The sequence below is a fragment of the Sorghum bicolor genome, chromosome 4 (assembly GCF_000003195.3).
Source record: "Sorghum bicolor cultivar BTx623 chromosome 4, Sorghum_bicolor_NCBIv3, whole genome shotgun sequence".
In the NCBI taxonomy this organism is placed as follows: domain Eukaryota; kingdom Viridiplantae; phylum Streptophyta; class Magnoliopsida; order Poales; family Poaceae; genus Sorghum; species Sorghum bicolor.
Window position 1 is genome coordinate 4,800,773 of NC_012873.2, and position 19,510 is coordinate 4,820,282.

Below are 19,510 nucleotides of genomic sequence, written 5' to 3' on the forward strand. Positions count from 1 at the left end.
TGGATGGATGCTTCTAGAGATGCCTTCCGTGCTTCGCGCTTAGCTTAGGATACAGCGATCTTTACTAAAATAATTATTTTAATATTTTTTATAATATTAGTTCAACTTCAGAGAAACTTTAAGTTCTCTATAAACTTCGATCTGTATATATATATCTGTGTTTCGGAACAATCTCATAAATATTTTCTTTGTAAATCTCGTATTCTAATTTTTATTCTCTTATATAATTTATTGTAACTTTTCTTATTCAAAAAACTTCATGAGAGAATTCTCATATATTGAATTTAGATAGCAATGTAATCTCTGTATTAGTCGAGAGCTAGAAAGGTTTTTTTAAAAAAAAAAACCGGAGGGACTCACGTCCCTACAGCATATTTATTGACTTGAATAAACTAAAAGTACAAGAGTGTACAAAAGAGCTAGTTAAGAAACAAAGAAAAGAAGGCTCAGAACTGAGCTGAAAAGTGCTAAGGTAGACTTGCAATCCATAGGTTAAATAAAGGTAGATGTCTTCTCTTCAGTCTTAGTGATAAGAACTGCAACTCCTCTTTGAAGAAACGCTTCGAAGCATTCAAATTAGGCCCAATTTGTCTAAAGATCATGTCATTTCTGGCCTTCCATATAGTCCAGCACATTAAGATGATTATTTCCATGAAAAAGGGAGTCTGAATCTGAGCCTTGAAGCTTTCAAAAACTTGGAAGGGGTCCAAACTTGGATCAAGTTGGACTTGCAGCCAGCTCCAACATTGAATTGCGAAAGGGCAACTCAGAAACAAATGGAAGGTTGTCTCCTCAATAGACCCAATGCAAAGAACACAGTTGAAGTCTTGTAGAGCCATGTTCTTCCTTCTTAGAAGTTCCCTTGCGCTTAATCTGTCCTTGATTAACAGCCAAAAGAAGGTATTATGCTTGTTTTGACATGAGCACCTCCATAACCACTTGTAAACTGGATGTATTGTTGTCTGACGCTCTCTTGACTGAAAAGATGTTGGAGTTCCAAATATATAACCACTTATCCGGATCTTCTATTAAGGTGATAGCATCCAGTTCCAGCTGGAGCTGTAACATTTGTTCATGAGCCTGAGGAGAGAGGGGTAGATGGAAGAGATCATGTAAAGGTGGTTGAGTCAAAGCTTTGGCAAGAGTGATTCTTTTGTTCTTAGCAAAAGAAAATAGTTCAGGGAGGTTGTCTAGAAAGGTATATTTAATATCGAAAAAATGAAGAATGGTTTATAGAGTCTATTGAAGTTCAATCTTTTGGTTTGTTTTCTGCATTTTGTAATAAAAAAGTTTCTCTTAGAGATGCTCTTTTTAGAGCTACAATTACATCTTTTCTTAGATGAACATATAACACATTGCAAATAAATGATTCAAAATAGATCAATTCTACTTACTTTGGATTTTTTTTTCTTATGAGACTCGTTTTGGTTAATTAAAGTAAAGAAGATTGGTGAGCGATAGTTTCGCCTAAATCAGACTTAATTTATCTACTATATTTCCATATATACTTATAGAGTTTCTCCAGAGGCCATAGGGGTCATTGTGCCGAACTTTAACACCGATTACAAAATCATATTGTTATCTTTGCTGGTGAACCACCTCATATGTAATTATCATATCGGTATTATTTTTCTTGCCCTTAACTCTCTCGTTGTTAGCTCCCATATCGCCATATCACACCATCCTCCTTCCTTTCCTATAGCTAGGACTCAACTTTCTTGATATTACCCCTTTAAATACTGTTTTAGATAGTGGACTATAGTGGTGCTATAGCTAATCACTCCAGTTGCTACTACATTCATTGACAACTTGATTGCTATTATCGTCTACATCCCTCGACAACCCAGACTAGGTTGACCTTGCCATCGTCCCCTTTTCATGACGATTGTCTCAACGTATCTCCGTCATTACCGTAGCGCCTCTTTTGCCTACAACTTCATGTGAGACCGCTTCAATATAGGCTACCTTGATTGCTACGCTAACCACGGCTATCTATAGCACAATTTTTTTCGACCATATAGCTATTTCGCCACATGCTCGGCTACCTCCACATATGTATAATGGGCTACTGTCTTGCTTTAATACTCCAATCACAAAGTCTGCGATGCATCGATCGTTATAACCATTAGAGGATTTATCTCGTCGACTTTAGTTTCTTCTATAGTCTCACCGGTTATGTCGCTCCGAGTGTGACCACAAAGAGATACTCCCTTCATTTAGTTATCTCCTTCATCTAAGCAAAAACTTTTTATTCAAAAATATCTTTCATATTAGCTTGGGACTTGCCTATATTTATTGTCCCCTTGTTGCTCATCGGCTACCACTTGTCTGCATTTATTATCTCTTTGTTGCTCATTGGTTATTTTTTGCTTGTGACTCATCATGTGCGCTCAACCTGAGATAATTAAATGCAAAGTGAGTGTTTTTGCTCTGCTCCTTGGTCATTGCACCGAAAGCTAAAACGATGGAAATAAATGAATGGAGGGAGTATTCTAGTATATTAGGATATCTCTGAATATAATAGATTATGATCATGTAAACCTCGACTTCCCTTATCTCTAAAGGAGCCTTATTGTCCTTAAGCAATATACTTCTATGTAATCTACCCACAAGGCTCAAAAAAAATCATCAAACCCACCAATTCTCTCACTCCTACAGGTACCCCTAAAAGCCATCAATTGCCGATCTTTATAAGAAAACTTTATTCCATTGGTTGATTATAGAAACTATATGTATTGGGACTGCCCTAAATTTTCTTGGCACAAGCTTGCCACACATTCTTTTTTTTTCTCGAACGTGTACATGCACATTCTAGGCTTCGGCACAAATAATACGGAGCTCAATCAATGCGCCCCCAAGCAGTTCCTTATCGAGACACATATCACAATCTCTCGCTCGCTCTGTACCCCCAGCCCGTAACACGGGCACACGGCGACGGCAGCCGCTCGCGCCCTTCTCTCTCCTATATACCCATCCAGCACTGACCGCACTGCCGCCGTACGGCGACGCGACGGTCGACGGCCGCCGCGGAGTGGCAAACTCGTAGATATCTGGAGAAAGCAGTCCCGGAAGATACAGCAATCTGCTTTCCACGCCGGACTCCGTTGCGAGCCGGCCACCTTTCCTCCCTCCTTCCCTCTCCTAGTCTCCTTTCGCTTCCGATCACCAAAAAGACCTTTCTTTTCGTCGCCCTCGGTGCTCTGCTTCGCTGCGTCGCCCGTCTCTAAAAGCCTTGTGGATTGTGGGCGCCGACGCGGCCGCAGCAGCAGCCAGAAGCGCCGAGAGAGAGAGAGAGAGAGAGAGAGGTGCCCGTCGCTGCCTACCGAGAGACGGATGAAGAAGTGCCCATCGGAGCTGGAGCTGGAGGCCTTCCTCCGCGGCCGGGAGGACGCCACGGCGGCGGCGGCGGCGGCGGTGGCCGAGCAGAAGCCTGTGCACGACGTCGCTGCGCTGGCGCCGTTCGGCGCAGGTGGCGTGTTCCCCCCCAGCGATCTGTCCGCCTTCAGCTTCGCTGACTCGGTGAGTAGAAAGCAGAGTAACTTCGACGCTGCGTGAATTAATGAGTGGAGTGGAGACATAACATAAGAGGAACATGTATTTCTCTGTTTTTTGTCATTACAAATTGGTGCTTCAGATCTCTTTCTGTATGTGGTGTTAGAAATTCCAGCGCTTTGTGACATGTGGATCAGTGGATGAGATCTTGTTAATTTTGGATGTTTTTTCCCCACTGATGCACCTCGTGCCACCAATTGATTTTGGCCTACTTTTGTTTTGTTATTAGTAACATGATTCACGTTCTTATAACAATTTTGAATAGTATGATCACAATTGTAATCTTGAACCCTAAGCATGTTGAAGCAAATCAGGAGTCTTCTCCCAAATGCATAACTTCCTCCAAAACATTCATAATTATCAAGCCAAGGTTCTAATATAAGTACTTGGTTCTGAATTTCACCTGACAATTAAGCAAGACCTGAGCACAAAAAAGATCGCATAGCTAGAGTACTACTGTATTTTACATCACATAGTAGAGTACTACTGTATTTTATATTGTTGTAGACCTTGATATGGATTTTTTTTTTTGTCCAAGCAGAACACCCTCAATGGAAGCATTCATAATCACCTATGGTCCCATAACCACAACGTGAGGCATCCTGCAGTCTCCACGACAATCGAGTCGCAATCGTCAATCTGTGGTATATACTGCTGTACATGGTTCCTCTTCCACATTTTTCAGACTTTTTGTTGGAGTTTTGACAATTGATTAGTTAAAAAGATAGGTTTTGGGCATTTCATGAGATGAGCCAATGACGGAACTAAATGTCACAACAGACAAATTGGGATTAAATGATTGCAAGGCATAATATTAAGTTATTTCAGTGTTCTGGCTAGCTCATACCAAATTCAATCATTGGCAGCAGCAGCAAGTCCAACATCAGCTACCAACCTATATCTGAAAGAGAGCCAAACTTTGGGTGGCACAAGTGGTTCAGACTCCGATAGTGAATCGCTGTTGGATATCGAGGGTGGTCCATGCGAACAAAGCACAAACCCACAGGACGTGAAGAGAATGCGACGGTACACCAAGAACACGGGCAATGTTTTCTTCAGCATTTTTTTAATTTACAATTAGCATTTTATAATCATATCAACAAAGCAGAAGTTGGGTTTGGAATCTTTTATTATCTCAAGTGAATGTTGAGCAAAAATGCGAACATTAGAGACGAGGATAACCTGAAATGCTTGCCTCAAATCACAGGATGGTGTCGAACCGTGAGTCTGCTCGACGGTCGAGGAAGAGGAAGCAAGCCCACCTAGCTGATCTTGAGACACAGGTAACCTGTTGTCTTAGTTTTCCACAGTGCTGGCGCAAATGTTCAGCTTCCATACAGGGTTTTCAATTTCGGTATTAGATGTTTTTCATTCACCTCCAACATTACCGAAATTTGTGAAATTAGAAACTTAAACAAAAAATTAGATCTAAACAAAGTATTAACATGATTTATGACTACACATCTATTGAGTAAAGTAATGCAACATAAACAATAGAAAATATGAATAGAGTTATATATTTACAATAAAGGACATGTGTTAGTTAATTCAAAATTTCAGATTTTTCTATCAGCCATCCTTGTAATTACTGAAAGTCGCGAAATTTTGCCTAAATTTGAGCCCTGCTTCCATAGACGTTGATTTGAACCGAAACTAGAGCATAATTGTGGTTGGTTTCCCCAGCTTCATTCTGACTTACAAGCTACCTCCTTGGAAACAGGTTGACCAGCTGCGAGGCGAGAATGCATCGCTCTTTAAGCAGCTGACAGACGCCAACCAGCAATTCACAACCGCAGTCACGGACAACAGGATCTTGAAATCAGATGTGGAGGCCCTCAGAGTCAAGGTGATCGCCGGTCATATTGTTCAATGTTCATTGCAGGTGAAATCCGTGGTGATCATCCCGTTCAGCTCCTCTGAAACCGTTCGTTCCGTCTCTGCCGTGTGCCTTGCAGGTGAAGCTGGCGGAGGACATGGTGGCCCGTGGCGCGCTGTCGTGCGGGCTGGGCAGCCTGGGGCTGTCGCCGGTGCTGAACCCGCGGCAGGCGTGCCGTGGCCCCGACGTGCTGTCCGGCCTGGACTTCCCCGGCGACGACGCGTGCTTCACGGGGCTGTCCGCGACGGAGCAGCTCCAGAACTCGCCGCTGCAGAGCATCGCCAGCCTCGAGAGCCTGGAGAACCGGATGGCTAGCGAGGTGACGAGCTGCGGCGGCCCCGGCGTCGACGTCTGGCCGTGGGATCACTCCAACGGCGGGCTTTCCAAGTGAAGCTCAAGAAGCCCAAGCGTGGGATTCCCACGCCGAGGGCGATGGCAACTATCCTGTCCTGTCCTATCCTACTGTATCCGTATCGATATGCATGGCGCTATGAACTGCCATTTCTGTGTTAGCTGGAGTGGTGAACTGAACGGACTTGAGTTTTTCAGAGTCCCTCGTCTCCGTCGGTATATTGCCTAGTTCTGTAATAGAACTGACTAGCTAAACTTACTATATGCTGAGAGACTGAACTCGAAGCATAATTATGCTATCATATTATGTCATTACTACATGTTTCTAGTCTGATTGCGAGAGGCACGTTCCATGGTAAGCTCAAGTTAGTGAACAGAGAGCCACATCCTCTCATGGTGACTGAGCCAGTCTCCTGATTGCTTTTTTGTGATTTATGAATGCTATATCATGTTTTCTTTTTACAGATTTACCGATCATCGGCATGTGTTTGCAAGTTACAACTGCAGGCTTCAGTTTTGGATGGATTCCTCGTCCCTGCCGGCGATCTCTCGCTCTCGTTCCCTGGCTCCCATCTCCATCTCCAGCAGCAGCTCGTCGTACCCAAAGACGGCCAAGCCACCAGCCTCAGCGATGGCTCCCAGCGCCGCGGCGAGCGCCACGCAGACCTTCTTCTTCCCCTCTTCCTCGTTGAACCACTCCTCGCCCCCGCCGCGCTGCCGCTTCGCGGCCGACGCGACGGCGGCCGCCTCCGCCGCGACCGCGTCCACGGCCCTGGTCGCCGGCTCCACGTCCACGGAATCCACCGCGCGCGCCCACCCCACGATCAGGCGCGGCATGTCCTCGCCGTCCTTGACGCAGCTCCGCGCCCAGCCCCAGAGCGCGGCCGCGTACGCGCGCTGCGACTCCGCCCAGGCCTCCAGCGCCGCGCGCCAGCCGCGGAGCTCCGACCCGAGCGCGCCCGCGCCCGCCGCCGCGCGCGCTGCGCCTGGGGGCGGTGGCGGGCCCCTGGTACCTCCTTCGCCTGTCGGGACGGGCCGAGCGGCTTCGGCCGCGGCGGCCGAGGACGTGAGGAGCGCGATCGAGTCGTCGGCGGTGCGCTTCATCACCCGGTGCGCGTCCGCGATCACTCTCCACATCCTCGCCAGCCTGATCGATCAACGAACAAAAATGATGGCAACAATTCGTTCGGATGGCCGCGTTGTTGCGGGGTCGGGGGAGCACGTACCCTCGGACGAGCTGCATGAGCTGCGGCAGGAGCTCGTCGTCGCGCACCGCGGCGATCCTCCTGGACACGGCGTCGACGGAGGTGAGGGAGATGTCCAGCTTGGTCCGGAGGTCCCTGACGACAACCCTCGTCTTCTCGATGGCGATCGGCTCGGCGCCATTGGCGTCCTGGCTCCTCAGCAGCGCGCACTTCTTCTCGTAGGCCAGCCGGACTTTCTCCCCTGCCTGCCTTTCGTTCACGTTCGGAAATTCCCAGATCACTGATCAGTTTCAGCACAAGAGATAGAGAGATGAATCAGGGGAGCAGGCCAGGGTGCACGTACCCTGACCTCCTCGTACAGCCTCTTCTCCCACTCGTAGAGCCGGTCAAGGCTCTCCTTGTGGCTCTGGAACAGCTCGAATGGCTCCGGCGGGACCTCCGGGGCGCCCTGCTCCTCGCCGTCGTCCCTCGGCACAGGTGGTTGAACTGACTAGAAGAGAGCAACGGTCAGTGGAATGACGATTTGCAAATCGCAATGGAGAAGAGACAGAGACAGAGCACGTACCTCTCCTCTGGTAGGGGACAACCTCCAGCAGCACGGAGACCTCTTTGGCAGTGTCAAGAATCTTCCTGAAATGGCCCTGGATATCATCCATGGCCTCCCCCATGCTCGTCGGGGGCCGGTCGACGTACACGGTGAAGCCGGGTGCGCCATTATGCTGCTCGACTTCTGCAGTTGCCAGCACTCTCAGCTCGTTCTTCACATGATCCACCTTTCTCCCCACCTTCTCCCTCGCCGGCGGCGGCGGCACCACCGGTGCTGCTACTGCAGCCGGTTCACCCTTCTCCTCTACTTCCTCTGCTTCGCCTTCTCCGCCGCCGCCGCCGTCGTCGTCGTCACTCTCTTCCTCCAGCTCCGGTATCTGTTCATCTTCTTGATCCCCTTTCACCTCCTCGACGCCGTAATTTGGATGATCGGCTAATGAGGAGAAAGGGTCCCAAAAGAGGTCCCATCTCGGCGGCTGCGGCGATACCGGCGTGCTATTCATATCCGTCCCGAAGAATCGATCGATCGTGGCGGCCTCAATGGCTTCAGGCGGTTCCCACTGCTCCACCACCGGATGCACCGGAGCCCCCGCCGGTCTCAGGCAGTTGACGACGAGAACCTTCTCGGGCGAGCCCGGGTAGTGCACGTACGAGGCCTCCTGCAGCCGGTAGAGGTGCTCGTCCTCGGCGAAGTAGTAGACGAGGGCCATGGAGACGCGGCGGAGCGACTGGACGTAGGCGACGTGGGAGGAGGCCAGGAGGTCCCGCTGCGCGATCGCCTTCTTCACGAAGCTCTTGCGGTCGTGGCAGGTCTTCACGGCCGCCTCTTCGTCCAGCTTCGACGAGGAGCAGCCCATTGCAGCTGCTGCGAGCTGCCTGCCTGCTCCTCCTCCCCCTGACTCCTGAGTCGGATCGAAGCAGGAGGTGCGCGAGGAGGAACTGGGAGTCGCAATGGTGGTTTCGTTTTCGTATCAGATGCATGCATGTGGAGTGGGTATTGGGGCAATTGGGATTTGGGAGAAGGTTAAGATTCTTGGTTTGTGCTGGGTCATGAAGAAACGAACATTTCTTGGGCGAGGTAACTGAAAGTGCTTGCTTATCGACAACTCCTTTTCGAACAATCGAAAGAATGGAAGCTAGCTCACAAGCTGCAAGGAACGCACCCTATATACCCCTACCTAGTTCTTTCACTGAACTTCACTGATGTGGTAGGAATCCTAAGAAATTCCAATTCTAAATGCGGAATCGGATCCTGAGTCGCTCGTCGCTCCTATTGATTTGTCCTCTGCAGTCAGGTGATCCGTCTCGTCCAATGGATCGGACGGTGACTAGTTCACACCAGCACTAAATCCATGTGCTGGGCCTCGGCCCAACAAGAAAGGCCGACGTGAAATACACCAAAACGAGTTCAACTTGATCCACGCCAGTGCAGCTTAGAGCAAGTATTATAGCAGACTGTAAGCCAGCTAAATGCTGAGGTGGAGGAGAGAGAAGAGGAGAGAGAGTAAAAGCGGGCTGTAAGCTTACAGCCGGCTCAGACATAAAAACCAAAAAAATCTGTTTGACAGACAAGTGGGCCATGTATTAATAGTGATGAGCTAACCATTATATGAGTGGGCTGCAAGAAGGCTGTAAAAAAATCTTACAGCCAGCAGCTGGCTGTATTATAATACTTGCTCTTAGGCGAGCATAAAAACAGCTGAGGGCAGCACCATCATTTGCTAAAAAAAAAAACACTAAGACAACACTATATCCAAGGATCCTACGTGTGTACACGTCACGGGAATCATATATTCCTAACCTTTAATTAAGCAGTAGGCACGATTGGAGATTGTGACCTATCAAATGATGACACACCATAAAACCTTTTTTTTCTATAATAAACTCCATTTGACCCTGAACTTGTTGTTGAATTTGAAAACCCCACCCCATATACGCACTAAAAAAACAGAAATTTGCATACCATAACTTTCAAGACTAGCCAAAGTATCCCCTATAACCTTCTATCTTATATATTACACCTAAAAATCACTGTTGTCATAATAAAGATAGTAAAATATGTTTTATGTAATCAAATTTGTATATTTCTTAATATTTTGTCTAAACCACAATCCATGTGTATCATCGTGGATATGGATAAAAATTTATTAATATCTTTATCTAAACCATAACACACGTGCATCGTGTACACATAGATACAAAATCATTACCCCATACAACGCACGGGCATATACCTAGTACATTTACAGAGGTGGTTTTGATTCATGTCGTCCATTTTTATTTCTAAATAACTTTGATAAATACTGGGTAATAAGATTTCAAAACCACGGAAAATATCTTCAAAAACTCCAAAAATCCTAGAAAAATCCTAAAGGTATGCTAGGACAGATGACACCTAGGTCAATTGTTTAGAGCTCATGAAGTTATTTTCGAAAGCTTCCAAAACTTGATTGAGTTATAACGAAAAAAGATGAAAGATATGAAAAGAAAACTAAATAAATCCCAAAAGCATTGATGTCTAAATATATTATATGAAAATTTTCACAACAAAAACATGACATTCAACCAACATTATTATACGTTGCATTCATGGTGGTTTCATTTTACATTTTGTTGTGGAAGAATTCAAGGTGTATTTGAACGTCGATTATAATATTTTTTGATTTTTTTTCTTTTGAGATACTTTTCTTATTTCCCTAAAGCTTAATCATTTTTGGGAAGCTTTTAGAGATACTTTACAAGTTTCATATCTTTTTTTGGGTGTCCCTTGTCCTAATACATCTCTAAGATTTTTCTTATCCTTTTCAACGGGATGCTAAAGATATTTTTGGTGGTTTAAAACCTTATCTAGCATATTTTAAGGGTTGTTTCTAAACTAAAAAAGGGATGATGTGGGTGAAAACCACCCTTAAGCCCATTTTTAACTAACGTATGGGGTAAGTTATCAAGTTTTTTAAGTTGGATGGGAGGATGTAAGATTTCTATTTCGGAGAGGACCACTGGAGCAAAAACTCATAGTTAGATTTCAAGTAACCGGCTTAAGAATATATTTGATCCGTTTCTGGAATGATAAATGATACAGAAAAACTAAAATTTGTAAACTTTGACTAATATTTATTCAAACTATGTACAAGTTTATGACATAAAATTTGCACGAATTGATTTATATCTGAAGTGTTTATGAGAACGTACTGTAAAAGAAACAAAAGTTAAAATCTATTTATTTTATATGATTTTCCCTGATTGAAGTAAACTTATCATTTTGAGAGGGAGGTAGTAACTATGTTGGATGGAACATTTATACCTATGCGTAATGTCAATATTGCATTGCAAGCGCAAAAGGATTTTTCCCATGGTCCAAAAATAAAATGAGACTCACAAACCTTAGCCAACCAGGTTCATCATGATACCACCAGGAAAACCATATTACAAACAAACACTAATAGCAAGACAGCTTAACACTCCCTTGCTTCAAATAAAAAAGAGCCATAACCAGAGGTAAAGCTAGGTGGTAATTAGGGGGTATAAATGCACCTTCCAAAAATTATAAAAATAGTAATTAGATCTAAAATTTCATCATATATGCACCATCCACATAATAAGATATCTATGTACCTAAAAGCTAAGTGCAGTCTCTCTAATTTGCTTTAGCTTCGCCACTGACAATAACCCAATATCAATGCTAATAAATCTACAGTTCGTTTTTCAAATATATTTACTTCGAATCACCGATCACATATTCTTCAAACTAGCAAGTTTATATTCTTAAAACATAACCTCTAAACATGTCCCCACATGTCAGCGTCCGCATCGGCCGCTCCAGCTACAACACAAAACGGGCTGTCTGCTCCGATCCGATCGTGCAACAAGTTCACAACAACACACATCTCGTCACACCACGATACTCCTACTCCATAAAAAAACAGAGCGAAATAAAAATCGACGACGACAACTATTTAAGGCTGAATCCGGCTTTGCCTGCGTGGCCCTCCTCCCCATCGCGTCCTCTCTGCTACCCCTCCCCGACCAGATCAGAACGAGACGCCGCGCGATCCGACCCAGGCCGACGCCGACGACCCCTCTCGCCGCCGGCGGCCATGGCGTACGGCGACCGCGTCACCACCTTCGAGGACTCCGAGAAGGAGAGCGAGTACGGCTATGTCCGCAAGGTCCGCGCCTCCTCCCTCTCCTCCCGGCTCGCATTGCTTGCGCCTAGATCCCGCTGCTCGATTTCGCGCGATCTCTAGCGGGCGCGGGACGTAAGGTACAGTGGCTGAGTCCTCGGCGTCTGGCGTACTCGGATCGAGCTGAATTGCCGCCAGATTTGCGTAGCTGCGGGTTCTCGGTTTGGGATTTGGGTGGTGTTGACGGTTACTGTTGTGGATCTCTCGGGCGTGACTGGCCTTGTCCAGGTGGTGATGGGATCTAGCCAGCATTGGTGTGGGTGGCTTGGTGCAGTAGTCTCGGAGATTTGTGGAGTGGTATTTTGATTGATGCTGTGATATTGTTTGATCCAATGTTGTGATTTGATTACCTCGATGCTTGAGAACTATTGGGGTCTTCGGTTCCCGTTGCCATGTAATTAGTTGAATCAGTGGAAGATGTGCATAAGTTTACCGTTTTTGTAGAAGCTAGATTCTTTTTTTGAGCTTCTAATGCCACAATGCAGTTCCCCATTTGCTTGTACCTTTGATGCTATATCCTATTACCTAGCTTGTCTGTTCCCCATCTGTTTACAAGAATGAAATCTTCTGCTGATGTTCTGCACTGCAGTTATATACATAACAAGCCTCACTTTGATCATGGCGTATTGATTAGCCTTGATGCTGGGTTATTGCAGGTCTCTGGACCTGTGGTCGTGGCTGATGGAATGGGTGGTGCTGCCATGTATGAACTTGTTCGTGTCGGACATGATAACCTCATTGGGGAAATTATCCGTCTTGAGGGCGATTCAGCTACAATCCAAGGTATGCAACATGGCAGATCATTTATAATACATAATTCACCAATGGACATGAAAGTTTCCTTTCCAGAAGATTTGGTTCTAACCTCACAACTGCTGTCATTTTTGTGTTGCAGTTTATGAGGAAACAGCTGGACTGATGGTTAATGATCCTGTTTTGAGAACAAGAAAAGTGTGTTTTAGTTGTCTTATAATCTTACTATACTTTTAATGTCTTTTGCTGTCCTTTAACATGTAATGGCTATTCCCATGCAGCCTCTTTCAGTTGAATTAGGACCTGGAATTCTTGGAAACATCTTTGATGGTATCCAGGTGTGCTGAACATGACAGGGCTCTTTTTTGTTGTCGTTTAAATTACTTTTTGTCTATTGTCCTCACCCCTGTTCTATTATGTTTGCAGCGCCCTCTAAAAACCATTGCTATTAAGTCAGGAGATGTGTATATTCCTCGTGGTGTTTCAGTTCCTGCCCTTGACAAAGATGTACTGTGGGAATTTCAGCCAAAGAAGCTAGGTAGTGGCTTAATGTAGTACCTGCATTATCCAAATGGTCTTGCATGCTATTTTGTTATTTCTAAGTTGTATGTGATCTGTGATGCTATTTTAAACAGATTTTGTGCTATATTTCCAGGTGTTGGAGATGTCATCACGGGTGGAGATCTATACGCTGTAAGTTCTTATGACATTGAATTCCATCTATGGCTATCATTCTGAAGACTTGCTGTTTGTGATATGTAGATGCATGCTGTTGACCCATGTTTTACATCCTAATGATTGCTGACTGTATTGCAGACTGTTTTTGAGAACACATTGATGCAGCACCACGTTGCTCTTCCGCCAGGTTCTATGGGGAAAGTAAGTTACATCGCACCAGCTGGTCAGTACAGCCTGCAGGTTAGTTGATATTATTGCCTTATTCTAAGTCATACTTGTTGATTTGTTGTCCTCTATCTCTGAACTTTGATATCAAATTCTCAATACTTGCTATTGCTTTTTATACGCAGGACAAGATTTGTTGTCCTCTATCTCTGAACTTTAATCTCAATACTTGCTGTTGCTTTTTATATGCAGGACACAGTGCTAGAATTGGAATTTCAGGGCATAAAAAAGAAATTTACCATGCTTCAGGTAAAATAGCTAGTCCTATTATGCAGAAGATCAAATTTTGCAAGGATTGAAGCATCTGTTTAATAAGCTTAATTAATTCATTTCCTTGCAGACATGGCCTGTGCGTTCACCAAGGCCTGTTGCGTCAAAGCTTGCTGCAGATACACCTCTTCTAACAGGGCAGGTTTGTATACAAGTTGCCTTGAGCTTGGTTGTCTATAGTTATCAATATATTGCTTAACATTTTCAAATGATGTTACCTTTATCTTACTCTATGCTTTCAAATGGTTGCAGCGTGTACTGGATGCGCTATTCCCCTCAGTTCTTGGAGGCACTTGTGCTATTCCAGGAGCGTTTGGTTGTGGTAAAACTGTCATCAGTCAGGCACTTTCCAAGGTCATTTCCCCTCACCCTTTACTACTGCCTCTTCTGTTGTAGCTGTACACACACACACACACACACACACACACACACATATATATATATATAATTGTCTTGATGGTAAACTTTGCCTAATGTTATCTGCAGTACTCCAATTCCGAAGCTGTGGTTTATGTTGGGTGTGGTGAAAGAGGAAATGAGATGGCTGAGGTTCTCATGGACTTCCCCCAGTTGACGATGACATTGCCTGATGGCCGTGAGGAGTCAGTCATGAAGAGAACAACACTGGTGGCTAACACATCAAACATGCCTGTCGCTGCTCGTGAAGCCTCCATTTATACAGGTAAAAGCCTGTTGCCTTGTTTACCTTTGGCCATGTAACCACAAATATCAAGTCTGAAACTCTTAGTGCTGTGTGGTAGGAAACATCAATATCAGAAATATAATTTCACAGCAACCTATCCATGTATTGCCAAAATTGAAACATTACATGCCTAGGAGACGGTCTGTCAGCTGTATCTCTGCTTGTTGGTTGTTGCTTGTCGTTGCAGAGTGTCTGTTAACAGTCATATTGTATCTTTTTACCTCAGGAATTACAATTGCTGAGTATTTCCGTGATATGGGCTACAACGTCAGTATGATGGCTGACTCCACATCCCGATGGGCTGAGGCATTGCGTGAGATCTCAGGGCGTTTGGTATGTTACTCATCTTCTGTCCTCAAATTGGTATCTTCTAAAATAAGTAAATAACTTTTTTTATGAGGAAAATAAGTAAATAACTGATTATAGAGAACACTTTTTTTAAAATAGTCTCTGGTTCATCAGGTGTAATGCCAACATGATCTTTTTAGTGATGTTGGATTTTCTCTCCTTGCATCTTATTTGTCAATTACCTATGATTTCTGTCGGTACCTTAATCTGTTGTCACAATTTGCTATAATATCCAATTTGTGGTACCATCATTTGGCTACAAACTAAAATTGACCCATGAACTTATATTTAAGAACATCACTAAATGATTTTAAATGTAAATGTTATGCTATTAATTTGTGATTTATAAGCTTATTACATAGTGGTAATAATGATTTTTAAGGAAATGAATGACTCGGATGGGTCAACATTAAGCTGCAAACAGGCCTATAACACTAGTAAAACAGATTGAGCTCTGTGATAATATGAAGTAGTTTGAACTTTTGTTTCGTTGTGTTGATCATTTTTCACATTCTGTCTATTTGACTTCACAACTAATGGTGCACTGTTTTTTTGGTCCAGGCTGAAATGCCTGCTGATAGTGGTTACCCAGCTTATTTGGCTGCACGTTTGGCATCCTTTTATGAACGTGCTGGTAAGGTAAAATGCCTGGGAAGTCCAGACAGGACTGGCAGTGTCACAATTGTTGGAGCCGTCTCTCCTCCTGGTGGTGATTTTTCAGACCCTGTTACCTCAGCAACCCTCAGTATTGTTCAGGTAAGAAAGCTGCCAAATTACTTTAATATACTTAGTCCAAATTGCTCCAATCATTGGTCCAGACTGATTTACAGTGTTTATTGTTTCAATATATTACTAAATCATGTGCTGCTCTTTTTTGCAGGTCTTCTGGGGTTTAGATAAAAAGCTTGCTCAAAGGAAGCATTTCCCATCTGTGAATTGGCTCATTTCCTATTCAAAATACTCCAAGGTTATTTCCTGACTTGCATAAAACCTTTTTGTACTCACGTTTATCTCTAAAAGTTTCATGCAAAATATGGAGCACAAGAAAAGAAATAAAAAGGTTGTTGAAAATGTCTGCATTGTTGTGTTAAGTGGCAAAGGTGCTCTATTGGTCTATTTACCATAATGTTCTTTTTCTCTCTAATATCCACAGTTCTTCATTTGCTTGTGTTGTGTTCTTCTCCAGTGATGATGTTATGTGACCATACCATTTTCTGCGTTGCAGGCCCTTGAGTCCTTCTATGAGAAGTTTGATCCAGATTTCATTGATATTAGGACAAAAGCACGTGAGGTGTTGCAGAGGGAGGACGATCTAAATGAAATTGTGCAGGTAGACTTTGTTCATCATGGATCATTTACTTGCATTGAATACTGAGATGTTTCAGCCTTTTTTCTTTACTATGTTGACTATAATCTGTCATGCAGCTTGCTGATGACCAAATTTTATCACTTGCACTCCATTGTCTTGATTGTGACTTCTTTGTGTTCAGCTTGTTGGTAAAGATGCGCTGGCAGAATCTGACAAGATTACGCTGGAGACAGCAAAGCTTCTGAGAGAAGATTATTTGGCACAAAATGCATTTACCCCGTGAGTCCCCAGTTATTTCAACACATTTTTCTGTTCATTATCTCCATTTTTAAAAAAATAATTCTGACAAGTGCTGTTTAATATAGATACGATAAGTTCTGTCCATTCTACAAATCTGTTTGGATGATGCGCAACATTATTCACTTCAACACATTGGCAAATCAGGTAAGCTCTCAAGTGGCAGTAATAGTTTTTGAGTATAAATGTTTTTCCCCCGGATTGTTCTGCAATGATAAAAAAATCTTATTAAGCTTTGAAATGTTTTCTAACTGATTATTGTGAACTAATATTGCTCTAGTGCTATCCTTATATTGTTTTTGTCAATCAAGATTTTCAAAGATGGATAAATTCCATCTGAGTGCAAGATGAGCTGAACTAATAAATAGCTTGTGAGACAGCATTCGTGGTTTTAGAATATTTTTTATGTGCTTGTATCGTTTGTAGGCTGTGGAGCGGGCAGCTGGTACTGACGGACAAAAGATAACATACAGTGTCATAAAGCATCGCTTGGGTGATCTATTTTATCGGCTAGTGTAAGTATTTTTGAAACATATTTTCAATACTAATTTTGGTGGCATCATCTGTTCATCACTAACTATCCTTTTATATGCATTACAGATCTCAAAAGTTTGAGGATCCTGCCGAAGGCGAAGAAGCTTTGGTTGCCAAATTTAAGAAACTGTATGATGACCTTACCAATGGGTTCCGCAATCTAGAAGATGAGGCACGGTGAAGTGTTGTAGATTTTGTGTAAACAATAAGGACCGCCAGATGTTTTATATAAGATACGGAGGTTGTAGATTGAGATCATGTATGAGAATTTTCCCCACCGCTGCTCCATCTCTTTGCCACCACTGTTTTAGTCATCAGTGCCCGATGGGACCCTGTTTATTTCAATGTATCATTTATTGCTATCATTGTAATAAGCGATGGGCATGCTTGTAGTTGAATAAGTACAATGTCCATGTATTCAAACATCAGCATCATGTTTATTTGTTTGTTGAAAAAACTATGCTGTCTTCTTGGGATTTGTTCGTGCTGATGCTGACCTTGGCTTTACGGCTGAATTTGGAGTTAAGCATTCCCTTAAGGCCTTTTTGGAAACAGGAATCGAAAACACAGGAATAAGAAAAAACACAGGAATAGGGTGAGTGTGTAGTGGTAAAAAAGAGAAAAGAAAAAACATAGGAAATATAACTAACAAGAGATATTTGGAATGTAGGAATCTATAACATAAGAATTGCAGGATTATGACAAAAGAGTCATTAGTAGTGCTTAATGAAATGATATACTGTGTTAGTTGCACATTTTTTCCATGACCCTCTTACATGTGGGGCCACTGCACCATGTTGCTACAGTTGGGGTCAAAAGAAAATCTGAACAACATTTTTCTCCACTCAGCGCAAAACGAGTAATCGAACTGCTCATCAGTAGTTACCAGGCTTTTTACGATTGTCGGACCAATGCACTTACTCATCCACTCTTTTTGCAGCAGACAACCATGAATCTGATGAATTATTGACTTAGTCACCTCGGGCTTCCGTGAAGGAATCAGAAACATGAGATTGAAATGGAGTTTTGCTTTCCTGTGGAACTACAAAGAAGCTACAATGTTTCATAGGAAAGGAAAAATTACTTTCCTTCGTTCCAAACGCTCTACTGCCCCTTCGATTTTCCTACGAAAATCCCTTGATCCAAACAGCCCCTTATCTCCGACTATAGGCCTTGTTTAGTTTACATTTAAAATCTAAAAAATTTTCAAAAATTCTCATCACATCAAATTTTGCGACATATGCATGGACTAAGTAACTTATTATAGTGCTTGAACTTAATTCAAGTGGGAGTGCTCGTTGCGTCAAGAGACCTGATGCATCCCTCTCTCATAGTAGTTTTTTAATTGTGTTTTGAAAACTATCTTTAATATGCCTAATATTGGGCATTTTCAATACGTGTACAGGGACATGTTCGACCTGTTGTGGCGTGTTGTTATTTCGATTGACAGGTTGTTGTTAGACTACATGTGCATTTGTGCAGGGGTTCGACAAGAATGCCCCCTCCCTCTTGGGATGTTCCATGTTTAGGTAGAGAGAGAGAGAGAGTATCCATTGCCTCAATTGACACTTGTAGTTACGGTATTTCTTGAATCATTCTTTTTATAAGATGTGACTCATGCTTGGAATCACCATTTGTTTGCACCTCTTATACTAGTTCCATTTTTAGCAAAATCCCTAAAAAGCATCAAATTAATGCTTGAACTCACTCAGCCAAATATGTAATTCTATTGATAACTAACTGAATGTGACTAAGCTAATTCCTTAAATCTATCTATCTATCTATCTATCTATCTATCTATCTATCTATCTCTATCTCTATCTCTATCTCTATCTCTATCTCTATCTATATCTATATCTATATCTATATCTATATCTATATCTATATCTATATCTATATCTCTTAAATTTTCAAATCCCTCTAGCAATTTATTTTGTTATGCAAAGTGTCGACATAAACATTCACTAGAACATTCCACTAGCATATACAACTATCTCGCCATGTAAGTGTCAATATCAACATCCGCTAACACATCCATTATATCTTCATTCAAGCATACCAAACCATATCATTTACAATTTACAAATATATATTTAGTTTATCCACCTCAGAATGCTAAAAATCACCCGCTACATGTATTATAATATTTAAATATGAGTAGTATAATTTTACCAGTGATTTTTGTAGGAATGCACGGGACGTTCTTCTAGTTTCGGTGCAGTGATGTACTTTACGTGTATATAATTTATAGCTAGTTTTATTACAGGATAACATAACCATGTTTATAATACCATAAGATTGCGATATTATGAAAATCTAAGTAATTTCTCCCTTACCATTAATTTTAATTGAAAAATATTACATTTTTTCTTCAGTCGACATGCTGCTCTCGAGTTACTCCCGAGTAACCACGATTAAAGTGAAAAGCTAAAGCCAGATACATAAACCCCACAACTAGGGCTTTGTTTACTTCCACCCCAAAACCTAAAATTTTTCAAGATTTTCCATCACATCAAATCTTTAGACACATACATGAAGTATTAAATATAGACAGAAATAAAAACTAATTGTACAGTTTGGTCGAAATTTACGAGACGAATCTTTTGAGCTTAGTTAGTCTATGGTTGGACAATATTTGTCACATACAAACGAAAGAGTTACTGTAGCAATTTTGCAAAA

General features: G+C 42.7%; 3 protein-coding genes across 4 annotated transcripts; 2 read left to right on the forward strand and 1 right to left on the reverse strand.

Annotated features, from left to right (window-relative positions):
- LOC110434932 (basic leucine zipper 9-like) lies at positions 2,937-6,110 on the forward strand. 2 transcript variants are annotated; one of them, XM_021459970.1, is made up of 6 exons: positions 2,937-3,519; positions 4,094-4,196; positions 4,422-4,578; positions 4,760-4,835; positions 5,273-5,398; positions 5,508-6,110. In XM_021459970.1, exons 1-6 carry the CDS (start codon positions 3,334-3,336, stop codon positions 5,817-5,819), a joined length of 960 nt encoding a protein of 319 aa, XP_021315645.1. In that variant the 5' UTR covers positions 2,937-3,333; the 3' UTR covers positions 5,820-6,110. The 2 variants fall into 2 exon arrangements, with proteins under 2 accessions (XP_021315645.1, XP_021315644.1); XM_021459969.1 differs by having other exon boundaries at positions 2,943-3,519; positions 4,419-4,578.
- On the reverse strand, positions 6,169-8,793 carry LOC8077197. Its single transcript, XM_002453334.2, has 4 exons — positions 7,550-8,793; positions 7,328-7,470; positions 7,006-7,229; positions 6,169-6,926 (listed from the first exon to the last, which is right to left on the reverse strand). Exons 1-4 carry the CDS (start codon positions 8,385-8,387, stop codon positions 6,290-6,292), a joined length of 1,842 nt encoding a protein of 613 aa, XP_002453379.1. The 5' UTR covers positions 8,388-8,793; the 3' UTR covers positions 6,169-6,289.
- On the forward strand, positions 11,501-17,302 carry LOC8076129 (V-type proton ATPase catalytic subunit A). Its single transcript, XM_002451594.2, has 19 exons — positions 11,501-11,699; positions 12,371-12,497; positions 12,610-12,665; positions 12,749-12,805; positions 12,894-13,005; positions 13,123-13,160; positions 13,284-13,385; positions 13,563-13,619; positions 13,711-13,782; positions 13,893-13,994; positions 14,127-14,322; positions 14,570-14,676; positions 15,253-15,447; positions 15,572-15,658; positions 15,917-16,021; positions 16,182-16,279; positions 16,366-16,444; positions 16,724-16,812; positions 16,898-17,302. The coding sequence occupies exons 1-19, from the start codon at positions 11,628-11,630 to the stop codon at positions 17,010-17,012; spliced, it is 1,866 nt and encodes a 621-aa protein (XP_002451639.1). The 5' UTR covers positions 11,501-11,627; the 3' UTR covers positions 17,013-17,302.

Bases quoted from the DNA above. Each gene is read 5' to 3' on its own strand.
- LOC110434932 (XM_021459969.1), top strand. From the start codon at position 3,334: ATGAAGAAGTGCCCATCGGAGCTGGAGCTGGAGGCCTTCCTCCGCGGC. The intron at 3,520-4,093 runs GTGAGTAGAAAG...TTGTCCAAGCAG, and splicing joins CCTTCAGCTTCGCTGACTCG to AACACCCTCAATGGAAGCAT. The intron at 4,579-4,759 runs GTACACCAAGAA...CTCAAATCACAG, and splicing joins GACGTGAAGAGAATGCGACG to GATGGTGTCGAACCGTGAGT.
- LOC8077197 (XM_002453334.2), bottom strand. From the start codon at position 8,387: ATGGGCTGCTCCTCGTCGAAGCTGGACGAAGAGGCGGCCGTGAAGACC. The intron at 7,471-7,549 runs GTACGTGCTCTG...TCTTCTAGTCAG, and splicing joins TGTCCCCTACCAGAGGAGAG to TTCAACCACCTGTGCCGAGG. The intron at 7,230-7,327 runs GTACGTGCACCC...AACGAAAGGCAG, and splicing joins GGCTGTACGAGGAGGTCAGG to GCAGGGGAGAAAGTCCGGCT.
- LOC8076129 (XM_002451594.2), top strand. From the start codon at position 11,628: ATGGCGTACGGCGACCGCGTCACCACCTTCGAGGACTCCGAGAAGGAG. The intron at 13,006-13,122 runs GTAGTGGCTTAA...CTATATTTCCAG, and splicing joins ATTTCAGCCAAAGAAGCTAG to GTGTTGGAGATGTCATCACG. The intron at 13,995-14,126 runs GTCATTTCCCCT...TGTTATCTGCAG, and splicing joins TCAGTCAGGCACTTTCCAAG to TACTCCAATTCCGAAGCTGT.